The sequence below is a fragment of the Gymnogyps californianus genome, chromosome 2, assembly GCF_018139145.2.
Source record: "Gymnogyps californianus isolate 813 chromosome 2, ASM1813914v2, whole genome shotgun sequence".
NCBI lineage: Eukaryota > Metazoa > Chordata > Aves > Accipitriformes > Cathartidae > Gymnogyps > Gymnogyps californianus.
Window position 1 is genome coordinate 139241975 of NC_059472.1, and position 26435 is coordinate 139268409.

The 26435-nt window shown below is 39.9% G+C and overlaps 1 protein-coding gene across 2 annotated transcripts in view; it reads right to left on the reverse strand.

The window, feature by feature from the left end:
* Positions 1-25721, reverse strand: part of GLCCI1 (glucocorticoid induced 1) — a 56427-nt gene extending 30706 nt beyond the window's left edge. For both annotated transcript variants that reach the window (XM_050891215.1, XM_050891214.1), the window contains exons 1-2: positions 25216-25721; positions 4832-4983 (exon numbers count right to left, since the gene is read on the reverse strand). In XM_050891215.1, coding sequence (XP_050747172.1) covers positions 4832-4983; positions 25216-25675 — 612 coding nt within the window. In that variant the 5' untranslated portion in view covers positions 25676-25721. The remainder of the gene's footprint in view (positions 1-4831; positions 4984-25215) is intronic.
* Between the last annotated feature and the right edge of the window lie 714 nt (positions 25722-26435).

A 26435-nucleotide genomic window follows, 5' to 3' on the forward strand; every position in this document is an offset into this window, starting at 1 on the left:
AGCCTGCATTCCAGATTAACTACATTGGGGGATGGGTGCAAAGATTAAGAACACAAGTCTAGGTTTTACAGGGGAAGCAATAATGTTTTTGAAGAACTTCCACATTCAAAAGAAACAGAACAACAGCACTAGAAGATAAAGTCTGATGAGTCTCCAGATGTTTCTAAAGCATTCAAAGGCCCTCTAGAAATTTTACAGAAAGAAATGGCCTAAAGAGTTAGACGTTAATTTGACTATAGGTGATTACTCCCCTTAAGCATCAGACAGGTTAAGAAAAGTTGGAATGATAGATTCATAGTTATATGACACATATCTCTTCCTCCTTGTCCCTTCTGCCCAAAGTACGTCATTAAAATATCCCATGAAAGCAACGATAACTAATACACCAATGAAAAGCCTCATGTAATTGAGCCTCCTGGTTTATGATGTTAATTTTTAAGCAACAAAATTTCTACCCAAAAGAAAACAAAACATTACTCAGGTGACTAATGAGAGGTAACTACATTAAAGCCTTGACCCACACACAAGAAGAACAAAAACATATTTTAGCCAAGCATTCCAGTTTAATTACTCTGCATTATTCTTTAGATAGGGAGTAGTAAAAATTCTGAAAGGCATTTTGCAAACTTTCTTCATTTCCGTTTGTGTAATACGTAATTGCCATATACAATGAAAAAGGCATATCCAGGCATATTGGAATCCAGTTTAAGTCATCAGTTGGGGGGTGGGGGGAAATCACTGAATCATATTCCACTTGGTCATTTGTTCTTTTCTTTGTATTATTTAGATCAAGAAAGATTACATAGACGAACTTTAACTGGCAGTATCTTTGTTATGACACCAACATCATATGTTTATCCCTAATCTCTCGCTTTTAATTTTATAAAAATCTTTTAAATGATTTAGCTACTGCCAAATAATTATATTAATAAACTATGACGATTATCCAAATGTTTCTGAAGATTCTGAGGTTAGGCATAATCATTTCAACATTGAATTATTCCTTACACTAGGATGGGGGAAATACTTACATGTATAACATGAAGGAGAAGTATACAAAATTGCTCCATCAGTGCTCCCAGAGACAGAAAAAATGGGGAAGGAAGCTATACTGAGTTTTAAATGGCCTTAATGAAAAGTTCAAATTTTACTGAAAAGGAGAGGGAAGTAGGACAGTGAAGGAACTTGGGAAGGGGATCACAAAGTATATCAACACGTATAATAACTTCCTATAATAGTAAGTTTCCCTGCATTTCGGAAATACTTAAAACACTACTAAATAAAATGGCGTACTTTTGACTATCCAAAACTGGCTGCTCCTTAAAGATCAGCTAGTTCTATGCATATGCACACATACACACATGAACATAAACCCATGCAGAATTCTGAGAAATCTGAAATTATATAAATGTCACAATGCATAGTGTCATAATATATTTTTCCAAAAGCAAACACAACAACCTCGCTTCTCTTCAGTGTTTTCAGTCAAAACACTTGAGGTGGGTAAGAGGGACACAGAAATATGAACTATAGTTACTATTCTCCAAGATGCAACAGAAACTAAAAAAAAACCAAACAAAATCCTGTTTCCTCTATTTAAATAATAAGATATTATTGAATTCTTTTTTTAAAAATCCTGGTTTAATTTTAGAGAAAGAAGAAACATTTTATTCATGAGCACTATACAGGTTCAAAGCACTTAAGTGGGAAACAAGGACTTGGAATAAAACTCATTAAAGGTTCATCTCATCACGGTGAAGACCAGAATCTGACTCTTTTTTCTTAAATACAAGAATTCTAAGAAACTTGGAACAGCCATAATCACCACCTTCATGAAACTGCACAAAATTTAGATTTTAAATTAATGTTTAATTAGGGACAAAAAGTACCCTTGAAAGAGAAATAATTATTCCACCTACAATGTAAGTTATACTGACAGTATTGTTCATGAGTTCAGAAGTAAAATGAGATAATTTATTCTCCAATGAAACATGCTCATACAAAAAAATTGGTTTATTGATTTTCATTATCTTGGTTTTATTTATTTTGTTTGTTACCATCTTCCACTCTGCTAAACTACCAAGTGTTATTATTTTTAGCTACTGTAAACTATATGAACTCCCATGAGCTAAACTGTTACTTAGCCAACAAACACGAAGTAGTAGAAGTACTTGTGCTGGTACTCAGGCAAAGAGCAAGGTTTTAATTTAATTTAACTTAATTTGCCATGCATGCATCCTATCAACGACTTGGAACTCATCCTTAGTTCTTGAAATTAAATAAATGTCAAACTACACAGAGCTCAAACAACAAAAAAACCCCACACAATCAAAACATAACTGACATCAATATTTTATGATCATCTACAAGCCGCCATAGTGAACATTTTATTTAAAAAAAACTGGAATTCGCTGTGCCAATCACTATGCTTGTTACATTTTACATACTCATATAGTCCTGAGTAGTCAAGACACACGTTTTTCAACTCAACTTAAACACTGCTAAATGCTTGATTTTTGCATAATTTGAATAAAAAGACAGCTAATATAATTCCTTGTTAGAAGATATCCACACAAATGCAAACCATGAAACTTCCCTGCCCTTATCCCTTTGAAATACTACTTCAGCTGTTAATGACAACAGTACTGCCTTTCTTCTTGGTTACATTTGGTTATGCTGAAAAGGTGAAACTTCTTCCCCCCCCCCCCTCGAGCTTTGTTTCTGAATGAGGCAAAGGGTGGCAGCCAACAGGTCAAATAACCTAAACACTTACTTGAGCTCACTAGGAAAGCAATTTTACTGCCAAATGCTTGGAGCTCAAATATTTATAGAACAAGTTTGTTTCTCTTTTCTGTAACTAGTGAAAAGGTTTGTCTGTGAATGCTTAAATATTCTAAATTTTCTATTCATAAGGGCATTTGCGAAGTTTGATATGGATATATGCCATAAGAGAGGGGTTAAGAAATAGAGTAACTACAAAGCATGCTATCAAAAATCTCCTGAATGGAAATTACAGTTTCAAAACAGAAAGACTTTCAAGGCATAGTATTGTGAAAGGAAGGCACCTTGGAAGTAAGTCCAGGATTAAGAGCTTTTTAGGTAGATCTTTCATGACAGTAAAGATGACTGCTGCTGCTTCTTTTTTGTTAAAACTGGGTGGCTGGTTTCAAAATGAATGAGTAGGACATGAAGACAGCATTTTCTTAAAGGGTCTCACCAGTTTCCTTGAACAATTTTAATCATCAGATTCCCAAGTTCATTAAATAGGATTTCTGGAACATACAGACAGATCTTTTTTCTTTTCTAAGCATTCTACGCTTATCCTTCCTCCATCAGAGGACCTCCTGTGTTGCGTTACAGCATTTTTTAAAGAGATGTGGAAAATTATTTATACATTCTAACTTGTCCTGAGAAATTCAGTATTACACAAAAGACTAAAACCCAGAATCAATTTAAAGAGCTGCCGCATTTGCTCTAAGCAATGCTGGCAGAATGGGTAACAAGTATGATGCAAGTCAGTAGAAACTAACCAAAACCTATACACCTACAAGTGAAGTTATGACAGAAAAATCCTTGATATTTTAAAGGTATCATACGCATTGTGACAACATAAGCTTCCATTAAAAACAATTCTTAATGGCAAAAGAGATTTATAAGCAAAAGGTAGGATGTCAGAAGTATCATTTTTCTTTGCAGGACACCCATGATAACAATGGACCAGAATCATGGCACAAGAGAGAGAAAACTGATTTAACAACCATCCCTACAAGGTCTGTAGATTGAAAATATAACCAAAGATAGATAGTTTCTTCCAGCTTTCAATTTAGTTTAGAACACGAACTCAGATGACTTACTCCATACCCTAATAACACTACTGAAAAACCAAGAATGCAACTCCTTTGCTAATAATTTGGGGGTTTTAGAATTACGTATTTTTTACCTGTTTGATAGTGATCATCTTTGTGGGCAACAAGCTCTAGCATGAGGAGAAATCAGGCAAGAAACAATGTTCACCTTCTAGCCAAAGAGCACTGGAGCAGTATGAATGCCACAGCAGCCTACCTGCCAGAGGTTCCTGCTAAGGATAGAGCCCTGAGGAGGATCCAAGGGTATCACAAGGGTATGAGGCCATAAATAATCCCAGTAGCCTTCCCTTTGTAGCTGGTGGTAAGGCTCTCATTCTGATGTCTGGCTTCAAGAAGCAACTCTTCCACAGAGCATTTTTATTTGTCTTTCTTCCTACTAAGCAGCACAGGGGACATCTCAAGACCTTACTGCATGCTCACTCCCAGCTTCCTCTTCTTGATTTCCCCTCCAGTGACAAACTGATCAATTCTTCTTAACAGTAACCTCTCTCCTTCTCCTCCCCCGCACACACACACAAATAAATTTTTTTAGACCCACAGATTTATTACCAGGATTTAGTAAAATCTTTAGTTTGTCAGCCACTGCTATTATGGAATCTTTTTTTTTAAATAACACTCAGCACAATTTTGCATATAGCAGCTTCAAAATAAACCAGATACAAGGCTGAGATTGAAATCTGCTTATTTAGCCTCAACAGATCTGCCCACATACAGAAAATTATTTTTAACTGTTTTCTAAAAGCATAAAGATATTATCTGTTGCATACCATGTTACTGAATTGACACTGATTAAAAAAACACTGCTGTACCCTATTTTTAGGCCTTCATACTTATAATAAAATTAAGTGAATCCACATTTCTTCAGAATTAAGTTGAGCTAAGACTCCAGATCAGGTAATAAAAGTATTATCAGGAAGACATCAATTATACGAAACATCTCTGTTGTCCTGTTTTACAGCTTTTACCTGAGTAGATTTATCTTTCATACAGGAAGGGTAGTGTACGTGGGGATCACGTGGCCACTGTCCTGTGAGGTAAGGTCCTGTTATTGTGTCCAAAGAAGAAGTTCGCCTTATGGTACCAGAAGTTCTGATTTGCTGGGATTTTGGCCTGTCCACTGTAGAAAACCAGAACAAAATCAACAAAAAAGTCAGGCTAAATTTGATGTGAAATGTTAAAAGCTAGCTATGACACACAATGGCAAGAACACATCAGAAACCTTTGTCTAAATGCCAAGCTGAACAGAATGCCATCACATCAAAGCAAATAACATTAGACAAAGGAGAAAAAAAAAAATACAAAAGGGAAAACTTAACAGTCACAAAAAACAACAACGCTTGAAGTGTTCTGTCTGCAAAGAACTGGGCTACTTATGCGATATATTTTCATCAACAAAAAAAATCAAGCAAATTTAAATACAGCAATGATGCAACTCAGGAAAGCCAGACATACAGAAATAGAAAATATAACATAGTATCAGTATTGAGTTACTTTTTTTAAGTCAGCTTGCTTAGCTTTCTAAATACTAAAACATAAATCATGACAAAAATTATGATTCTTAAGAAGATGCATATCCAATTTCTTGCTCTGTGTATGTCATTCCATATTATTTACAAGATCACAATACAGGCCTTAGCAAGCTGAAAGCGTGTGACTGTGTATTTCACCCTAACACAGCTCAGGTCAAGGCAGCTACCATGTTTGTCTTAACTCATCACAGCGCCTGCAATCTTTGACTCCTCCCTGTACTTCTCTCCCCATACACCTAGATCATGGAACACTTTTTCCTGCGTTTCATTTGGAAAGCAGAGAGTAGGGTGATTCATGAGATTGATATGGGAAAGAACAGAGTTTTACAGCATGCTCTCTGGATCATCTTGCTTTGTCCTTTAGGCAAAATTACTTCATATACTTGTTTTCTAGACTTCACACAAGCCAACCTAAGCCCTACATTACAGCTACTGTCTATTTTGCTCACCCCTACTAAAAGAAGTTTGCGAGTGAGATTACTTTCAAGATAGTCACATCCTATGTACTGATCTGACCCACCAAAACCCTACTCACTGCTCAGAACTTGAGACCAGACCTGCTAGCACACTTCTGAGCCCAAACATGGCCACTGACCTCCACATGCATTTTCTCTTTGTATATCATCTAGAATTGCTGGATCTCAAAAGTTCATGTTTTGAACATCATCAATGTTTTACATAGCATTCGGCACAATTATGGTATAGCTTGCACTAATACAGCATGCTTATATGATATATGAACATGATAATGTTAAAACAGACCATTTTAGAGAAATGTAGAGCTGCTGAAACACTTCATTAGCTACTCATTTTAGATGAAGAGTTCTAAATAACGCCGTGAATTGGAAGCGTGATAGTATATCATGCTGCCTGTGTAGAATATAATTGTTTTGACTGCCTTATCTATAAATCAAATCCCTACAATTTCAAACAGATCTATCTTCATAGGATTCCAATTGTGACAAATTTGCATTTTAAGGAAGATTTTTGAACTATTAAAAGTAAAGAAGCCTGAAATCAAAAATAAAGGTGACAAATTTTAAACGTGAAACCAGTATTTACATTTGCGCTGAAACACAAGTGTACCTAAAGGGTGCCTAACTACAAAGCATTTTCAACCTTCACTGTCATGCTATGGCACTACGCTACTGTCTTAGGTAGCCTGAGTTTTGAAAATTTCTACAAAAGCTCTGTTCATTAGATATATATTACATGCAAAAAACTATCAGGAATTTGTTAAATATGTAAGTAGTTAAGTGTGTTCTAAAAAAAACTTTCAAAACAAGTTAGAGACCACACGAAGACAAACTGGCAAGACAATGCCTGAAGGTGAGGAAATAAGGACTAAGCATACCTTTGCAAACTCTACATTTAAAAAGTCTTGCTGAAAAAAAAGCAAGAAAAAACAAGCCCAAAACACACAAATAAAATATATATAATTAGAGAATGAACTAAGGTCTGTATCTTGTTCTACACCCAGAGGGAAGGCAACAGCAATCCTAACATTAATAACTCACATAATTCCATTACAACTAAATGGAAACAAACACCACCAAAAGTTACATTTATATTTTTCCATGGTAATCTTGGAAGCGGACTGCAGGACACTGTCAAACCCTAAAGCCAGGAGAAGGAAAATCCAAAATGCAGTCTCGTAAGTCCCTACTAGTCTTCAGTATTTCTTTGAATTAAAGGAAACAAACCACTTCTCAACTGCATAAACCAATCCAACACTCCTTTAATGCCAACCCTATTCCATTGTTGTCTGCGATCCTTCCATCTACTTTGAGACGGCATGCACAGATGTGTGAACTCACCTAGTGAAGTGATTCACTGAGTTAAACATAAAGAAAACTAAAATGTACCCCCAAAAAGTCATAAATACATGGTTTTTCCCATTACAGGCAGAGTTGGCATAATATAATGGGCAGAAACAACCACAGGAGAGCCAGAAGGAACAACATGGCTGCAGCAGCACTGAGGTCTGTTCAATAACGGTTTCGGCTCTCACCCTTTTATGATATATCCTTAGATGATAAAAAATAAAGAAGGGATCTGTAAGCATGAAATTTGAAGGAACTTCTACAAATTAGCATTTGACAAACTGCCTTGTACTGTACTTAAAGATGACAGAATGTTGCGGACAGCAGTGTTGAACTGGACCACAACAGCGGTGGCTCAGATCAGCTTAAATTGTTTTGTAAATATTAAAACTGCTCTCAGGATGTATTTCTTAATTTTGCTTTTCTCACCTCATTATCAGTCTGCCTTCCTACTACTCTAGGGAGCTACTACAGAACTTTCACTTCTCCCCAAACTTTCATTATCAATGGGATTTTGATGCTACCATCATGAATATCCTTCCCCAGTTCAAATCACTTTCTCTGGATGGAAACCTCATGCTCTGGTTTTCTCACACAAGCAAAAAAGAAAAAAAAAAAAGTACCATCTGATATCTGAAGCACTTCAACAGCTCCTGAAGTTAGCCAACAGACTTCAGCATTCAGAAAGGCTTCATCAATATTCAGAAATTTCTAAAATTACAGACTGATTTTACCCAAGTTTCAGACTATAGCTCATCTGACAATATCCAAGTGTATGAATGGATTTTACTGCAGTGTTAAGTCAGAACAATTCTGTTGTATTCCTCAGTGATGTGTGACACATTTCACAAGGAGCTCAGTTCTACCTCCAGAACAAGTAAACTTAGGAACACAGCACTTAAGCAGCATAATGTTACCTGAAAAAGTTAGCTAGAGATTACAAAAGCAATATGCTTGCTCATAGGAAGGCAAAATACCTCATGTGTTATTTAAAATATGCCACAAGTTTTAATGGCATGTATTTAAGGGCTATTGCTACACATTTCTAGTTATAAATGATGCTATGCAAAACGACACAAGGGTCCACCTGAATACTACAGCTGGTGAAATTCGGCGTGATCCTACCGCCCAGCAGGAATCAACTAAAATAAACTGCATGAAATCATGAAATTATGGTTCTGCATGTTGCATTGAGAGCCAAAAGAACTCTAGTTATACCACCTAGACTGACTGAAAAAAGGTTTCCATTTCTCTGCCAGCAAAATGTAATTTAGTAAGAGACTAACACGACAGCTCTTTTGAAAAGGACATAGGGCTCAAATAAAACCATCTGCTACAGCTCTAAAATGAAGAGATTGCCTTCCTATCCAACACAGAGGCAGCTAACCTGCACATAATCTCAAAGCCATGTTCGCAGTCCCTTTTAGCTTAAATAATGCTTTCTGCCACGCGTGCAGTGAGGAAAATCACCTGCAGCAGAAGAGCAAGATTGACAACTAGCATTGGTACCATCATAAAAACTCCTTCTGCTAAATCCACCAGAGCTCATCTGTCAGCATCTTCTCTTCCCATCTCTCTTTCAGCAGTTAGCAGATGCAGTTCAAATTTGGCCAAAACTTTTCCACTTGCATCCTTGCATGGCTATATCCAGCTTAAAAAGACTAAAATTATCCGAAGAACTTCTCAGATTACACAGATTCCTCTCAAGTTGAGTGAAAAACATGAAATAAAAATAAAATCCATTCTTCCCTAAAGCTAGGAGTATTAATATTGTTGTCTCATTATCGATGTCAGCTAACTGACTCTCTCCTGTCAAAAGGCTAGACAACATTCTTGCAGTAATATCTTGATTTTTTCTTGAAAGTTCATCTATAACTTAAACTATTTGCCCAAGACAGCCAAGTCATGACACCAAGAAATGTCAGTACTAAATTCCACAATAAAGTTTCATGAGACGTTGCTTCTCTTCAGTTCAGTTACTAACACTCTGCAGAACCTTCTGGTTCACCTTCAGAGCTACTAGTGAAATGAGTCCCCAGCTTAGGTCTCATCCATTCCTACAGAATTTCAGATTCTACCCTGGAAATGAATACTAACTTTGAAAGAATTTTCTCCAAAAATACTAGAGAGTCCTGGAAGGACCCACTTTGATGGATATCCTAGTCTGCTTAAGACTCTTTTCAAGAGTCCCAAAGTCAGAGTTTAAGTAGTCTGGCTCAAAGGAGATGCAGAGACTAGATATCACATTACGAAGGAGTATCAGATATTTCTTGGACATTCCTACTGGAGATGACAACAAATTTACAACAATCTACAAAATCAATGATTCAGAAGTGCCTGTGTGAATGCCTCTTAAATAATGAAGTACATGGGAACACAGCACGGGAAATCATAAACTAGAAATGGAAAGCTGAATATTAAGGAATGGTGACCCACAGTGACTACTGAGAATGGTGGCCCAACACTTAGGTCATGATTAATCAGCAGCGGCTGCTGATTACTGCCCCACACACGTCTAGTCAAAAGTCCCCTCTTCTGTTACACGTTCTACAAGCATGAAAGGTGCTTGCTTCGGACAGTGATTCCTTGACTACTATAAAAGTAGACTTTCAGATACAAGAGGACGAACAGTCTCTGAAGAGTCTGGTCAAGGGTTTTTTTGCCTTTTTGTTTGTTTTTTAAGCAAGTATATATTGATACTGTACTGATTGCTGAATGTATATTTGATTGGTCTTTCCTGCTCCGATTATGTAGGTAGATGGACAAACCGGTGTATGTTTATTTGCAGAATTTGTCTCTATGACTTTGTGAGGAAAAAGATTGAATAATGGGGATTTAGAGGCCACTCCAAAAAAATATTTCAATCTTCATTCTCAAGAAGACTTTTCTCTTGTAACTGGAGCCAAAATCTCTCAAGAAAAAGATTAATGAGGGATTTGGGGTCCCTAGAAGTTTTACTCCACAGGATAGATCTATTGGTTCAAAAGACATTTCCCAGTTGCCAGTGACTGACGGACTTGTTTCTGACCCAATCTGCAAACTGGCTGAATGACTCCATTAACAGTTCAGAGTGGTGCAGAACAACAAAGAGCATACTGTTTGCCACATACTGTTCACAGAAAATAACACAAAACAGGATTTTAAATAGCAACTTAAAAAATACAACACCCTAATATGTAATTGAACAGAAAAAATACGAAGTTACTGCACTCTTCCTTCTATAATTTCAAATTAAACAGCTTAATCTCTTTAATAGCTTAAAACAAAGCAAAATACTAGCTTTTTCAAACATTTAAAATCCAGTACAGTGTTTTGCTACCAAAAGGACATTTCTAAGAGGATATAGTAAGAGACGGTCATTTTAAGTTACCTTCTGATACATCTCTAAAAATACTGCACATTCAGCTCCGTAAAACGTCTGTCTTCATTATGTGCACCACATTGGTTTTCATTCAGTTGTATCAACTTCAGAAATTATTCCCAAGTTTCTATTTTAGAAACCAAGACAGAGGATGACTAAAAATGACAGGGGATGACATTCTGAAGTAACTACTCTAAACAGACTGACACAATCCACTCTAATTTCTTCTCATTATCCGTAACATTGAACCAACCAAAAAAAAGGCACAGAACAGCACCATAATTTAACCAAGGCTCCAACAACCAAACTGAACAAACAGCAGTCCACTTCATGAGATCTGTGATCTTTTCAGAGATCCAGGTCCATGAATTATGTGCTTTCTACATCCAAGATTCTTCAGGGGAGGAAGAAAGAAAGAAACAGAGGGGGAAAAAAAAAACCAAAAGGGAACCAGTCTTCCACATAGGTAATTTTACAGTTTGATAGTGAGGGCAAACATGTTTTGTACCTGACGAGGCTTATGAGAATTCAAACTGAACTGCATGAAACAGCAAGTCTATCAATACAAGAAGTAGCCTATACCGGAAAAATAAAACAAACAAAACCAGCTTGCTCTTTCAAAGGAAAATTGTAGACAAAGACCCACAGTAAGGGTTCTGGGAATCAACCATGTTGAGTTATCTTTTATAGCCATGACTAAGTCACCTAGAAAGGGAAGAGGTCTTCTGATCAGTCACTGAATCCAACAGGTAGATCAAGGCATTTCCTTCCATCACGGAGGTTTTATGTATGACTCTTCAAGGACGTACAGCTCTACTCACCTAACTGCACAGGAAGGCACAGAGCTCAGAGCTAGGCTAAAGACACCTGGAGCAAGAGGGACAGATGGATGAACCTGTAGGCATACGAATTTCATTGGACCTACAGCTGACTCTCAAAATCTTGGTTGCCTATGCATATATGTTGAAACATGGTCTCTGCCTCATGTCCCTATTCCACCCAACTACAGGTCAAGTAAAATGTGACTACGCATATCTTTCAGAAGTCAGATTTTGTTCATAGCAAAACTCCCCTGTTTAAAATCAACATTATCCTTAGAGATCAAGCATAGAAAGAATGCTCTAATCTCAGTAAGAAAAGTAAACAAACTATAAGCAAGAAAGTTTCAGCCCTCTAAAGCTAAGTTATTCTTCTAACAAAGATTACTGCTGGCATGTATAGGACCTGTATACAAAAGACAAAGCATTTAATATCACAAAAGCCTGCTTTGTTCAACAGATGTAACCTACACATTTGCACTCAAACAGGACACCAGGTAGGTAAAACACTAATTCCAAACCTTTCAGATTTTTACGTATTTCACATTTTTAGAATATATTTTTCTTTGTAAGGTTATTATTTCAAACTTAAACACTACACAAATACCTAAACTTAGTACCATTTAATAAAGTATCTAAAAAATGTTCCTACTTTTAAAAGTTAAAACAAAATTGACTGGAGCTCAGCCGCTAAGGACCTGGGAAAAAGAGCACATTGAAACACAACCAACCATTAGCTGTCATGCACTTCTGCAGGTACAGAGAATTTTCTTCATTTTAGTTCATTAATTTAGATCTGTTGAATGATAAATTTATCCAATATTGAGAAATGAACTGGGAACTAAAAAGAGCACTAAAGCTGTGTGGTGTTTTTCTTCCAATGTATTAATAATTAAAATCTTGAAGGAAATTATAAGCACATGCAGTTAATTCAGTAACTAAAGAGAATACCTTTGTTGAATAAACTTGATGACTCTGAAGGGATTTTTTTTGTTGTTGTAATGATAATACTTACAATTTAACAAAATGTTGTAGAAAAGTGAGGGGTTTGTACACCTTTAACCTAATTTCACTTTCCATCAAAATGCAGCTGGACATACTTGTGAATAAAAAAACCTTAAAAAATCAGAAGGCATGATTCACCGTTTTCACAATCAAAATACACAAAGAACTGTAATCAATGCACGGTAGGCTACACAATGCCATCATAATGATCACCAATGATTAAAGATAGAAAGCATTCTCCTAGCTAGAGCTAATTGTACTAAACAAGAATAATTTTTTTTTCTGACAAAAATACTGAAAAATAGAAACATAAAACCGGATTGAAACTGATTGCTTAAATCAGCCTGCCCAACTTTGCTGATTAAATAAATTATCTTTTCATTATCAGTTAAGTCATAGAAACAAAGGACTAGAAACAACTTCCTAAATCAGGAGACCAGTTCTCAACTATCACTGACGAAACACACATAACCACTTAAAAAGAGATTAAAAACTCCGTCTTACAGCACCTGGGTATTTTGCCCCCTTGATTCCTACTGAAAAAACGATCCAGGAAGATTCTTCTTTTTTTCTGATGGTTTCAGGCATTCTTGCAGTTTTCCACATAAACATTTACATTGTCAAACCAATGCACCCACTCATGTCCTAGCATTAACCTACAATTCTTCCTTTGCAACTCTCCATCCCCTTCCCTGCTCACTTGGTTTCAGAGAAAACAATTGTATTTTTATTCAGAGTAGATTTTTTTTTTTTATCATCGCATGGTTAAACTGCTAACCTAGTAGTCCTTCTCTGAGTCTGCTCCAGTTTGATTTTACCTTTCTTAAATTGCGGAGCACTAAAACCGTGTGCAGTATCCCTGATGATGTCTCAGCAGGCCCCTGTGTGGCAGGTTGCTCACTTGTGCAAGACCTGACCTGTGCCCAGTACTTTTTCAGTCACTTCATGTTGGCCGTTTAGAGATCCCACCATCGCCCAACTCCACCCTCCAGCATTTTCAAATTACACGCTCCTCCTTAGAGGAAAAGATATTCTGCTCAAGTACAACCTCACATACATAAACCTCAATTTTTTACTTTTAAATCTCACTTTTTAAAATTATTATTTCAATTCCCAAGGTCCTTCAACTCTTCTTGCATAATCTTCCTGCGTACTAATTAAACCTCTCAAAATTCATCAACGGTTTCATCACCCTAATTTTAAAATTTGCCTAAGCAGATAAGATCTACTTCCCGTATAGAAAATCAGTTCTCTTATCAAAACCATCAGGTTAGCATGACACAATTTGGAAAGCTCATTTTGCACTTTAACATTTCTCCCTGCTTTCCACCATCCCTTAAAATTTCTTCTGAAGTTTCACCTATAGCTGAAGTTAGACCAACAGATCTCTATATTTTAGAACTGGACTCAACATTTTTCACATTTTAAAAACATCAGTGTCGTATCAGCTATACTCAGGTAGCTATTCTCAAATGGTATCACCTCCTATTCAGAAGATTGCCTTAGAAAGTTGAAGGTAAGCGTGAACTTTTTTCTAGAACTAGGAGTGGGCTTTTCTAGAATCCTGCAACGGAGATCACTGAATTGACTTTATTAAAATATGCAATCTCAATCTGTATTTATCATAGTCTTGGTAATTCCTAATTCCAAATTACCCTCTCCCTTAAAATTTCATTTTTTTTGTATCTTCCCGGGTTAAAAATCACTGTCCTTATTGAAAGTTGATTACTTATACTTCGTCCTGGTGAGCACAAAGCATTGAATAAATATCTCTGCTATTTCCTCTGAGATTTTTGCTACTATTCCTTGGAGTTGATTCTGAAACCATACATTCCAGCAAATCACTCTCAGATCACCCTTAATCTCTTTTTTCTTGGTACCAAATGGCTGCAACTACTTTTTCCTTATTTTTTTATTTGCATGTTTCTGTCGTCTGTCTTAAAGCATGCAAAGTCCAAGTCTGTTCAGGTTTTAACAATTCTCAGCTAAGATTCACTTTTTGATTGATAATATGACTTTCTTTTCTCAGTTCTTCCTCCTGTTTCTTGCAGGTTCTCTGCTTATTCCTAGCGGCCTTTTTGAGATAAGTATCCATGCAATCAGATCACATCCTTGAGTTTTTCTGATGTTTGAAAGATTCCAATAGTGTTAACATTTTTCATTAAAACAGATTCTCTCCGTATTCAAGCCAGAGCAACCCTGTTTAGCCAAATTTTTACACTATTTCCTTCCAAAATCTGAAACTTTACTCCAGATTTATGAATTTTAGAACATACCTCTATGTAGGATCTTTTGTTTTACTGTATATGCATGTAAATTTGCATGATTAAAAAAGGCCTAGCTGCAGAAAACACCTAACATTTATTGTATATACAGTGCTAGCACACTCATTTCTTCTGCTTCTCCCAGATTTTGAGTTGTCAGACTTGGTAATTCCTATCTCCAATGCAGCCAAATTGAGTTTCTACTACAGTTCTTGCAATCAAAAGATCTCCCTGCATCCTCCAACTTCATATTAAAGGTTACACACACCACTACATAAAATCATGAGACTCCCATCATCTTAATAGGCTAGTTCCTTCTTTGTAAAAAATTAAGGTAGATGTATACAACAGTTTCACAAAATTAGTATTTTAAACAATATGGACTGCATGCTTCAATACATAACTTGGTTTGAAAGCATGAGTGTCTCTGTTTCTACAGTAATGCCCAAAGGTTATCTTGATCTTCAGCGTGGACAACGTCCTAAGTTGAATATGTGTCTCCGGTCATTTCCTTGTATGGACATTTCTCAAATACACATTACTTTTAAACATGCATGAGTTAATTACACTTTTGCCCATGAGAAATTTTTCTTTTCCAGATTAGGACTTTTTCTTGTTCCCCTTGAAAAGAACATCAAGTATTTCAAATGTATTTTATGGTTTCTTTGTGGGGGAAGAAAACATTGCAAAGATGATTATTCAGGGCAGGTCATCAGGTACAACTAAGGAGCCACTGAAGGTGAAATACGAGAGAAATCACAGTATGAGAGAAAGGATGTGTAAGGGTATTCCACCATCAATTGCCACAATTAAGCAAACACAACTATCAGTTAAGAATGAAAATTTTAAGACCTTGAACAGAAATTTACTTCTGTGAAGACAGCTTCTCCTCTAACCTGGCAGCTTCCCAACTACTGTGTAAACCTAAGTCTTATTCTGCATTCTTCAGCAGTTAGCTGATATTTTTAGAGTCACACTGTTCAAAGTCTGTTCCGGGACACTCAGCATAAATCTGGGTTTAATTTTTAGTGAGCAAGTCAACTCTCCATTACTTTGAAAAACAGTAAGTTATCACATATAACCGAAAGATTTTGAATAATATATGACATACTGGATATGGAGGTCTAACACCTAACTGCATAGAGTCAACACTGCAAAGCCACTTGGGTTTTGCGATGTACTTTCCAGGGCTCCAGACTCCAGAAAGACTGATTAGCTGACATGTGGCACTGAATTTAAGCTGACTCCGTGTGTGAGAACTGCACTAACCAAAACCTTCCAGAGCACAGACCGCACCACACTGATACCTGCTATAATCATCAGCGTCTTGTAGTCCTATTGAGCTAATGAGCTCTGCTGTGATGTGCAGAAGGAATGGTAGTGAGACCGTGTTAAATACCTACAGAGACCCATAGGTCTTGGAGAGCCACTCACTGGCTCCTCCACTCTGTGTCTCAGTGGCCTGAGTTCTGGGAACACGGTACAAAATTTTCAAGGCTTATCCAGCAATATTTCTGATCCAGCACGGGTACAGCGCTTCATCTAATGAAAGCAACTGTACTGTTATCCCTGGAAGCTGTATGTTCACAAATCTGGGCATTTATATCTGCGCTTAGGTAATCTGCTCCCATATAGCCAAAGCCTGACTGCATGTCATACTTTGAAGAAGCTGGCTTTGTATTTACAGGCTAATTTCTGCAGACCAGGATTAATAGAATTAGCCAGTGATTGAGTACTGAATAACCAGAATTTGTTTTCTGGTAACAACACATTATTTCCAAATCACAGTTTGTTTTCCAAATGCTGACAGATGTCAATAAATTATTAGAGTTTTGATTTTTTTTTAGTACTGCAGCCTAAGCACCTATATTAAAATGTTTAGTTTTTTCTAACCGTGAAGTCTTTTTAAAAAATGTAGATATACAGGTAATCCAGCTAGCCAACCTTCACAAACTGTTTCTATCAGAACTCCAGAATAGGCACTATACACCAAAACACCAGAGATTAAAAGGCACACGATATAACAATACCCATTTTGCCATACATTTAATCGGTTCACAACCGAGTGGTTACTGTTACAGAAGACATTTCCAAAAGACAGATTTACACTTCCCAAAACAATATTAAAATTCATATAGCTACAGAAGTGAGTTTCAAGTTTGTACTATGAATGCCAGTGATCTTGCAATGACAAGTCAAGCCAGTTAGATATGAGCGTTAATTCCTCAAATTCAGAAGTGTGTCTACAACTAATCTCCTTGCTTAATGTCTGGTGGTGAGAGTGTAGGAAAGGAGGATGAAGCTAACCTTGTTCAAACAGGTGACTTGCACTGTTCGAGGAATGGGACACTTAAATTATTATTCCAGTTTAGACTGTCTCAAGGCAGAGCGAGAAGAAAATATTCTACAGTGCATTTTAGATTATTCAAAAACCATGACAGAATTGTTATCGTTCTGTTCTTAGTCACCACTCTTATGAGCAAAATATGAGACACATTCTTCCTAAAGAGGAAACAAAACATGTAGTTTGGGTAAAACTAGTTTCAGGTTGTGCAAAAGAAGTGGCATGTAGGAACCAGTGTTGTCAATCACTCATTTGTATTTGATTCAGAGAATAATATCCATTGCAAACAGCTACTCCTCAATTTAACACTAGCAGCAGTGAAAGTTAAATCCTTATAAACACCAACATCTGTGTCATCATTTATTGTTAGGGCACACGCAACACTAAGAAGGCCTAACCAATACAGGATCTTGCATTAAGGTTTCAAAACCCAAGCTTGTAACATTTTATGACCTACTGGGAAGCATATATTGTCTCCAAAGCAGCAATATTTTAATATGGAAAGCTAATGAAGAGATCTACTACTACAAAAAATGAAAACTTTCCATCAAAACCATCTTCCATTGACTCAACACCAAGTGGTTAGGTCAATCCCTGTTTACAAATTGTTTGTGCATGTCCTGGTTTCGGCTGGGATAGAGCTAATTTTCTTCCTAGTAGCTGGTATAGTGCTGTGTTTTGGATTTAGTGTGAGAATACTGTTGGTAACACACTGATGTTTTAGTTGTTGCTAAGCAGCACTTCTCCTAAATCAAGGATTTTTCAGTTTCCCATGCTCTGCCAGCAAGCAGGTGTACAAGAAGCTGGGAGGGAGCACAGTCAGGACAGCTGACCTGAACTAGCCAAAGCAATATTCCATACCACAGAATGTCATGCCCAGTATATAAACTGGGGGAAGTTAGCCAGGAGGGGCGGATCGCTGCTCGGGCACCGGTCAGCGGGTGGTGAGCAATTGCATTGTGCATCACTTGTCTTTTCTTGGGTTTTAGTTCTCTCTTCTTTTTTTTTGTTATATTCCTTTTCATTACTATTATTATTAATTTTTTATTATTATTATTGTTAGTATTGTATTTTATTTTACTTCAGTTATTAAACTGCTCTTATCTCAACCCACAAGTTTTACTGTTTTTCCCCAATTCTCCTCCCCATCCCGCTGGGAGGGGGGGAGCGGCTGCATGGTGCTTAGTTGCTGGCTGGGGTTAAACCACACCAGCGCAGAAAACAGTTATTGCTTGAGTGTAGACACCCACACCTTCTGGGATTTTTTCCCCCCTCTGTCAGAGAAAGCTAATCTGTTTTTAACAGGGTGATAGTCAATAGTTTGGTAGGATACGGCAGCAGCAGCTAATAAGAAGTGGTGCCAATACCAAAGGAGGAGGGAAGGCGTAGAAGAGAAATGAACAGGATCAGGGCAGAGGCAGGATTACAAGGCCAGAGACAGCAGGCTGAGGGTACTCCCCAGCATGGCCCCACTTGGCCTGACTGGGTTTCCTTCCCCAAGATAGACTTCCAGTAGCTACGTGCCCTCTTCTGTCTTACTAAGAGCAGAAGACATAGTCTGAGCAGAGTCATCACCAGACAGTCCCAGGGGATCATGTAAGGGAACAGCTCTGGCCCTAAGTCCATATTCAGACAGCTGGGAGAGCAGGAAAGGGTTCCTGAGAGAGCATGTATTTCAGTTTCAGCCGTGGATGAGTGTTTCCATGGATGAGATCCTAGCTTTGGAAAAATAAAGAGTTGGAGAGACTGACTCGCCATTCAAAAGGATTGATATTACACACTGTATCCTGATACTCTGTGTGGTATCCATACTGCAGAAGTCTCAAACTGTGATCCCTTTCAGTACCCATCAGCTATTTTCAAGCTTTAGGATTTAATTTCCAATTCAAAAACAGTCATAATACAAATCAGTGGTGGTGAACTTCAGAGTCAAATCAGGAGAGGAAAAATTAAAGCATAACTGAACAATAATCTAATTATTGGGAAGGAGTAAATACACACTCAAAATGTAAGAATTAGATTACTAAGTACAAACACCCATTTTCCTTCACTCTAATCTCCGATTCTCTTAATTTTGCAATTGCCCACACCTTAAAAATGGTGACATGAAGGAAAAGAGGATAATCTCAGGCTGACAAGTTGCTGTGGATGTATCCCTTCTAACAAAGGGACATAAATACTAGTTTACTTGCCTGAAAATGCCTTAAGCTATTGTTTAGGCACTACAGGTTTACATGGGAGGCAGCGTTGAAAGAGGGAGAACTCAATGCATTTAAATATTAACATTAAAGCAAGATGATGATCATTAACACAGTTAACTATCTCAAGTCTTGAGCAAAATTTTCCAGTTACATATCTTTACTACAGGGTCCTTTTTTCATCAATAAAAGATACTTTTTAAAAAATGCTAGTCGATGTTTAAACCCTACTATATTAACAACCTTTCCTGAACATATGCTAAATCCACGGAGAACTATTGTGTACAAGCGTTGGCAACGCTCTTCTCTACTGAAGATATTGCCAACCAATTTAAACAGGAACTTTCATTCTTCAATGTGGGGAGAAAAAAAAAAAAAACAAAACTATGACCTTCTTCATATGAGGATAATTACTCAACTGATGAAGTCCCATAAAAAAGTATTTCAAATATTCACTTAAACTGAAACATTGAGGAGCATATACTTCATTTCCAATAGGTTTTGCATCGTTACAACTATTGCTTTCAAGTCCAGGTTGAACTGAAATTTCAGAATTACTCCATCAGTTATTTTTTTTTTCATGATGATATTTAAAGTAGTAGCATAAACCCCATTTTAAAAATAACTAGCTTTCCACTGTGAATTTTAGCAATACAGCAAAGCTCAACAACTCATTATGTGTCAGTCTATACTTGGCAAACACTGACTTTTTTGTAAGATTCTAAGACACATTCCCTTGATCTACCCTCTCTGAATTTTAAGATACCTTTTAAGAACTACTGTTCACCCCACCACCGTGGGAAAGGAAAGGACAAAACACAGGAACCATGAATCTCAGAAACCAAATTTCAGTATTAGCCACTGTTCTACTATGCATGGATGCTGGCGAGTAACTTCAGTTTGGCCATATGTAACACACTAATACTTGCTTACGCCCAAAGAATAAGAATTAAAGGTCAGGTAGTGATTTAAAATAGATATATACATATACTTTATAGGTTATTTTTTTCCATGGGGCAGGTGGGTGCTTTCTTAATAGCTAATGCCTTGCTACAATACCATTCAAGTTCAATGGAGAAAATACCTTTCTATTTTTCTTTCCTGCAGTTGTTTTAACACCTGAAACTCAATTAATTTGTCTTATGAAACATATTTATTAAGGACATCTAATATACTATTCTCAAAGTGATGTTAAAACATGTAACTAAAATGCTTTTGAGTTCAAGACAACTGGTTCAAATTTAGCCAGTGCCTTTTATTTCACCATATTATATTCCAATGAAAGCTATTTTGGGAAGAGAGAGGGGCAAAGCTGGAGCAAAACTGTTTTGGCCATACAATTATGGGAATACCGCTATTATTCAGGCATCAGGAAATAGGAAGCATCACAAAAATTACTTCCTTACCTACATTTGTTAGAAATAAAGGAAAGATCTTCTTGATCTCTGGTATAAACGCTTATGATGCCAAAATATTGGATGGCTTGAATCCAGGATATTAAAATAGTTCTGCCTTTTGAAGTCTGAATTTTGGTTTTTTAAATACTGATATCCCTTACAAGTCTAGAGATGAGCAATATTGTCTGTCTTACTCCACTCCTCAACTCCACTAGCCTTTTATCTACTACCGTAACAACAGATACACATACTTATTACTCAGAACTGGGTTATGCAGTTGTTTTGCATCTTTTTAAATTCCTTTCTCTTACTAATGTTGGCAACACTTCAGGAGTTATTTTGGGAAGTAAAAGATATTGGGAACCCCTAACAGCCAAACTGATTACAGTATTTTTCAGATGTCCTTAAAACTAACCTTTGCCTCCAAAATTTGATATGGAAAAAAGTTTGTACTATAAACCACTTAGTGAAAGTTAGGAAAATACGAAGCATAATATTACAGTACCACCAGAGTTAACCCTAAACAAATCAAAGCATTTGCTGAAAGCCATATTGAGCTTGAATCATACAGAAGTCATTGACACCTTCCTTGTATACAAAACATCACACACCATGTGAAAAACCAAACTAAACAGGAAACCCACTCTCATATTTATACAAGCTACTTTACATAATAACAGAAAATACTGATTTTATCCAGGTAGGGCAAGAAAGAAAACAACTTTTTTTTGTAAAACCTAAGTGTTCACAAGCAAGTAATATGTTTTGTTTGACCTGTCCAAGGGGTTTTTTTATTATTATTATTGGAATGTCCTTTGTCATAAACTATGCCGCTTCATATTCTGTTGACGTTACATTTATGCGATCAGAGATGTACCAGATATATTCCCTCTAAGAAAACCATGTGTTGTTACATTGAACCAGACACTTTTTACATTGCCAACTCTCCAAAACATGAATACAGGCTATAAAAACGTATCTACTAGTAAGGAATAAACATGTTTAAAAAAGAGGAAAGGAGTAGACTCACACATTGCAGGTTTATCCTACAATACCAGAAGTTTTTTCCTCTCTTTTTTCCTTTTTTAGCACCTTGAAATTAGTATATAGCGTTCATGACTTCTCATCCATTCAGTATCAATACTAACCAAATACAAATACTGGCATCGACGGTCTCCTAACAACTACAAATCCCCAAATTTGCTTAAAGAAAATATCAGATTCTTAAAGTTTCAGTTCTAAACACACACATTTTTGCTGCAGAACAAAAACATTTACAGCATCCTAGAAAGAAGGGAAAGAAGAGATGAGGACGGGAGCAGAAACAGAGCATACTGCTTTCATTCATGTAGCAGTGATGTCAACGCCTGCAATGGTAGTTGCTCTGACCTGTAGAGGCTCAAAGCTGGAGTGTTTCCACAGAAATCTCCTTTATAAAAGGAACCTCTGGCAAATCACTAAGATATCCACAACAAAATGGCTTAACAGGATAGCCAATTCAAGGAATCTATACTGGAAAAGGCTGAAAGGAGGTGGGGAAGGGGCAGGTGTCTTAAGAAGAGAAAAACATCTATCCATCAGAATCATAAGCAGTCTCCAGCACGAGCATATTCGCGAAACAATCCAAGTCAGACTGCAGAGCCAAAGACAAACACATCTCCTGCACTGGTGAGAAAAACAACAGGATTATACCTAGAGCCTAAGCTCACATTTTACAGCAGTGGGAAATGGTTTTGAAAAACTGACAAAAAAAACTTAATCAAGTCGCTTCCCCAAGACTTGCATACTGATAACAACTATAAATAGCTGGAGTAGCACATTGTTTAACAAGCCGCAGCAAGATGGTCCATGTTTGAAAACAGAACATTCTCTTCCCCCCCCGCCCCCCCAGGTCCTCCATTATTACTGCAGCAGTCCTCCGGTTCAGCAATCAATTTTCTATATACTACTATCACCGTATAGACTACAAATATCGTTTTTAGTATCCATACATCGTGTACTAAAATGCTAAGAACAAGCAGGGAAACAAAGACAAAATCGTGCCCCATGGCATGCAACTATATTCCAAATTGCGTAAAAACAGCTCTAGTTTTTTGGGGGGGGGGTTGGTAACCTTTTTTCATTTGCAAGACTGAAGAAATAGGGTATCTTATTACCCTCGCCTGCTAGAAAATGGTGCCTGTATTTCGGTAAAATAAAGCTGTTGACGTGTGCAATTGTGGTCATTATTAGGGCGATCACGTTGTTTTCATTCATTCATTCAGGATTTGCTAGAGGATGTCAGCTTCTGCAGCAGCAGCTGGCTTGACCTGGAGGAGGGGGAACAAATTCCTCGCAGCGCATACAGATTACAGGGTGCATTTCTTGACGAACCATTTATGATTTTATACATTGCACTCATTAAACCGAATCAAGCCATGTATGCTGCTAACGTGGTTCACCATGAGGCAAGCTCAAACAAGTTTAATGATGGAAAAGTCATTCAGTACTAATTTATAGTCTGATTTATTAAGGCTAAAATAGCCCACAGATGAAGAAGACTGAAACCACTTTCTAAAATTAAAATTTCCCCTTCAACAAAAAATTCATATGTAATAATGAAATACTTCACAGATTTGCAGTATTTTTCCTAGCTGGCAGGCAACTGCCCACATGCCTCCCTCTTCAATACACCTTAAGCGTAGACCTTTATACACTGCACCACTACAATGTTTTGCTCTGGGTTCCCATAATTAAATAATTTACAGTATTCATCATCAGCATCACTATTCACATGCACCCATTTTTTTGTTTTGCCTAGTTTCCCATTAGCATTTTCCAAAAGGTTAAAGAAGGAGGGAAAAAGGAAATCTACATTTAGTATTTCATATAGCAGGAAAAATATGATCTTTAGAATTTTAAATAGAGCTTGAATGAAGCAAAACCACTGAAGCTCAGTTCCATTTTCAAGCACGCAAAAACTTCTGCATAAATAGATGATCTTTTTGAGAAGTAAGTTATGCAGTGTCTCTGTTCAGATTACAACACAACCAATTTGGTCATCTGCATAAGCACAATACTGTATAGGGTAAATTAACTCCATGCGTAACTGGCAGTGACATTTTGCTCATTTGCAAAATGCTGCTCATGTCCTAGGACCGTTCTGATGATGGAGATTTGCCGAAGTTACAAATACTACAGATTGTAAGGTTTTACTACACATTAAAACTGAAAGGGGGGGGTGGGGAGAAGGTAACAGATTCCACTGCTACAAAACACGCTGGCAACCAACACAGACCACAATTTGCCACAGAAATGAAACACAGGGGGACTTAAGGAAGGGACAGAACAAGCAAGGGGTATTGAACCATATAAAAGGTTCCCAGAAAGAGATGATGTGTGATACCCGATAGCTACAGCAGGATAACATAAAAAGTGCATTTAGTCCGATTCATTCAACTGCTAAAGTGATGGGGGAAGGGGGAAAGGGGGGGGGAGGTAAGATGGCCACTGCCACTTTAACACATTCAATAATTTAACAGACAACCTGACGCAGGTTAAGTTCGACTTGCTGGGAAACAATTTTACATCTTAAACTTTACAGGCCTACTTTGGCTACGCTGGGGTTTGGGGGGTTTTTTTGTTTGTTTGTTTTGGGGTTTGTTTTTTTTTTTTTACAGTCTCCAGGATTCAGTATTAAATATGACAAGGAGACAGACTGTTGTTTTTAGGCATCTCAATACGGGAATTTCCTTTTTGTTTTGGAGTCTGTGCTTGAAAACATTACATATTTTAACCTAAGATGTTATAAAAATGCAAGTCTTTAAGAAACCGAGCTCTGCAGAAAGGAAGAGCGTTTGAGGCTTGGTTTTAACACACACTTAAGAACTGGGTTGTGACACCCCAGATAGACATCTAACCCATTAACAACCCGTACTAAATAATTACACCTGTAGACAGGGAAGCGGGTTAATTTTAGACTCGTTCCTCTATTACACACCTCCACTTCCAGAGCCCGTGCGGAAGGGCAGGAAGGAGCAGGAACACTGTCGTTGGAGCCCCTGCCTGCTCCCCTCCGCACAGGGGCCGGGCTGGGGCGGGGGGAGCCGCCGGCGGCGCCCCGAGGGCGGCGGGGGGGGGCGGCAGGGCTCGTCCCCGCTCCGCTCCGCCGGGGAGGCACTTCCTCCCGAGGCCGGCGCTGGCAGGCAGCGCGGGGGGAGGACGGGGGTGTTTTTCCCAAGCTGGCTCTCCACCTCGCCCGAGACGGAGGAGGATGACATTTAAGGGCTCGCCCCTCTCCCCGGGGGAAGGCGGCGCGACGAGGTGCTTTCCGCCGTTCGGCTGCCCTCCTGGCAGGGCAAACCCGGGCACGGCACCTGTCCCGCTCCTTGGGGGGTGTTTTAGGGTTCACCCTCGCCCCCCCACCCGCTCTCTAAGACTCCAGCGGGGCTGCTCCTGCCGGGCCGGCAGTCCCCGGGGCTCCCACCCCCGCTTGCCCGGGGGGAGGGCAGGGCGCACCCCCCACACCGGGGAGCTGAGGCCGGGGGTGCCCGGAGGCAGGGCGGCCCCGGCCCGGCCAGCACCCCCGGGGGGCAGGGAAGCTGGACGCCGGCTTTGTCCCGGTGCTTTACCTCTGTACACCGGGGAGCTGGGGCTCCGTCTCTCAGGTGAGCTGCTCCTCCTGCTGCTGCCGCCGCCGCTCTCCGGCGAGCGCCGCTGCCTGCCCTTCACCCTGCCCGGCTCCGCCGCGCCGCCTCCCGCCGCCAACGGCGGCGTCGCGCTGGGCGGCGGCGGGCTGCCTCCGCCGCGACCCCCGCCGCCGCCCCCCGGTCCGGTATTGCTGCCCACCGAGGCGGAGGGGGAGCGGGTCGGGCTGTGCTGGTTGCCCCGCAGGAGCTGGTACGGGACGGTCGCTCGGATGGGCTGGAGCAGCCGGCTGGTCGCCGCCGCGCCGCCCCCGGCGCCGTTACCGGGGCCCCCGGCCGTGCCGCCGCCGGCAGTGGGGGACCCCGCGGCGCCGCGCCTCATCCTCTGCGGCGGGGGCTGGTGGTGGGACGGGGGGGTCTGCGAAGAGCTGGACGAGGAGGACATGGCGGGGATACGCAGGACCCGGAGAGTCACTCGCTCCGGCGGCTGCGGGGGGCCCGAGCTCGGCCCCCGGCGCCCCGCATGCACCGGCCGCGGGGGGAGGAAGGGGGTGGGGGGGAAGGAAGGAGGGAGGGGTCGGGGCGGGACAAGCGCTTCACGGCCCGAGGGAGTCTCCGCGCCGCCTGCCCAGCTGCCCCCGGCGCTTCCTATCGGCGACGGCGGCTGCTCCCACGCCAGGCTCTGGCCATCGCTGCCCGCCCCAGCGTCGTGGGCACCGGGGGCGCTGCCGAGCCCCGCGGCCGCTCACATCGTACAGCGCTGCCGGCTCAGGGCGGTCAGCGGCGGAGCGCGACCAGGGCGCACGCAGCCGGAGGGGATAGGATGGGGATGGGGGGAGGCGCTCGCAGCCAGCTCCTGCCCCCGCCAGCGCCCGGGAGCCGCAGCCAGCACCATCCGCTCCCCGCGCCGCCCTGCCTCCGAATGGCAACGCGCAGCCCCGACGCCCGGCCGCGACGGGCAGGGGCGGCAGCCGCGCGCAACCATTGGGCGCCGCCGCCGCGCCAGCTCAGGCTCCATTGCCCAGAGGCGCCGTCGCTCTCGGTTTTCAACCAATGAGAGGGCGGCGGGGCGGGGCAGGGCAGCGGGGCGGACCCGCCGCCAGGGGAGGCGGGCTGAGGGAAGTGGGATGTGGCAGCCGTGGGAGGGGCGGGGAGGTGGCGGGGGGCCGCGGCCCGCTGCGTGCTGCCCGCCGGGGGCGGCGAGG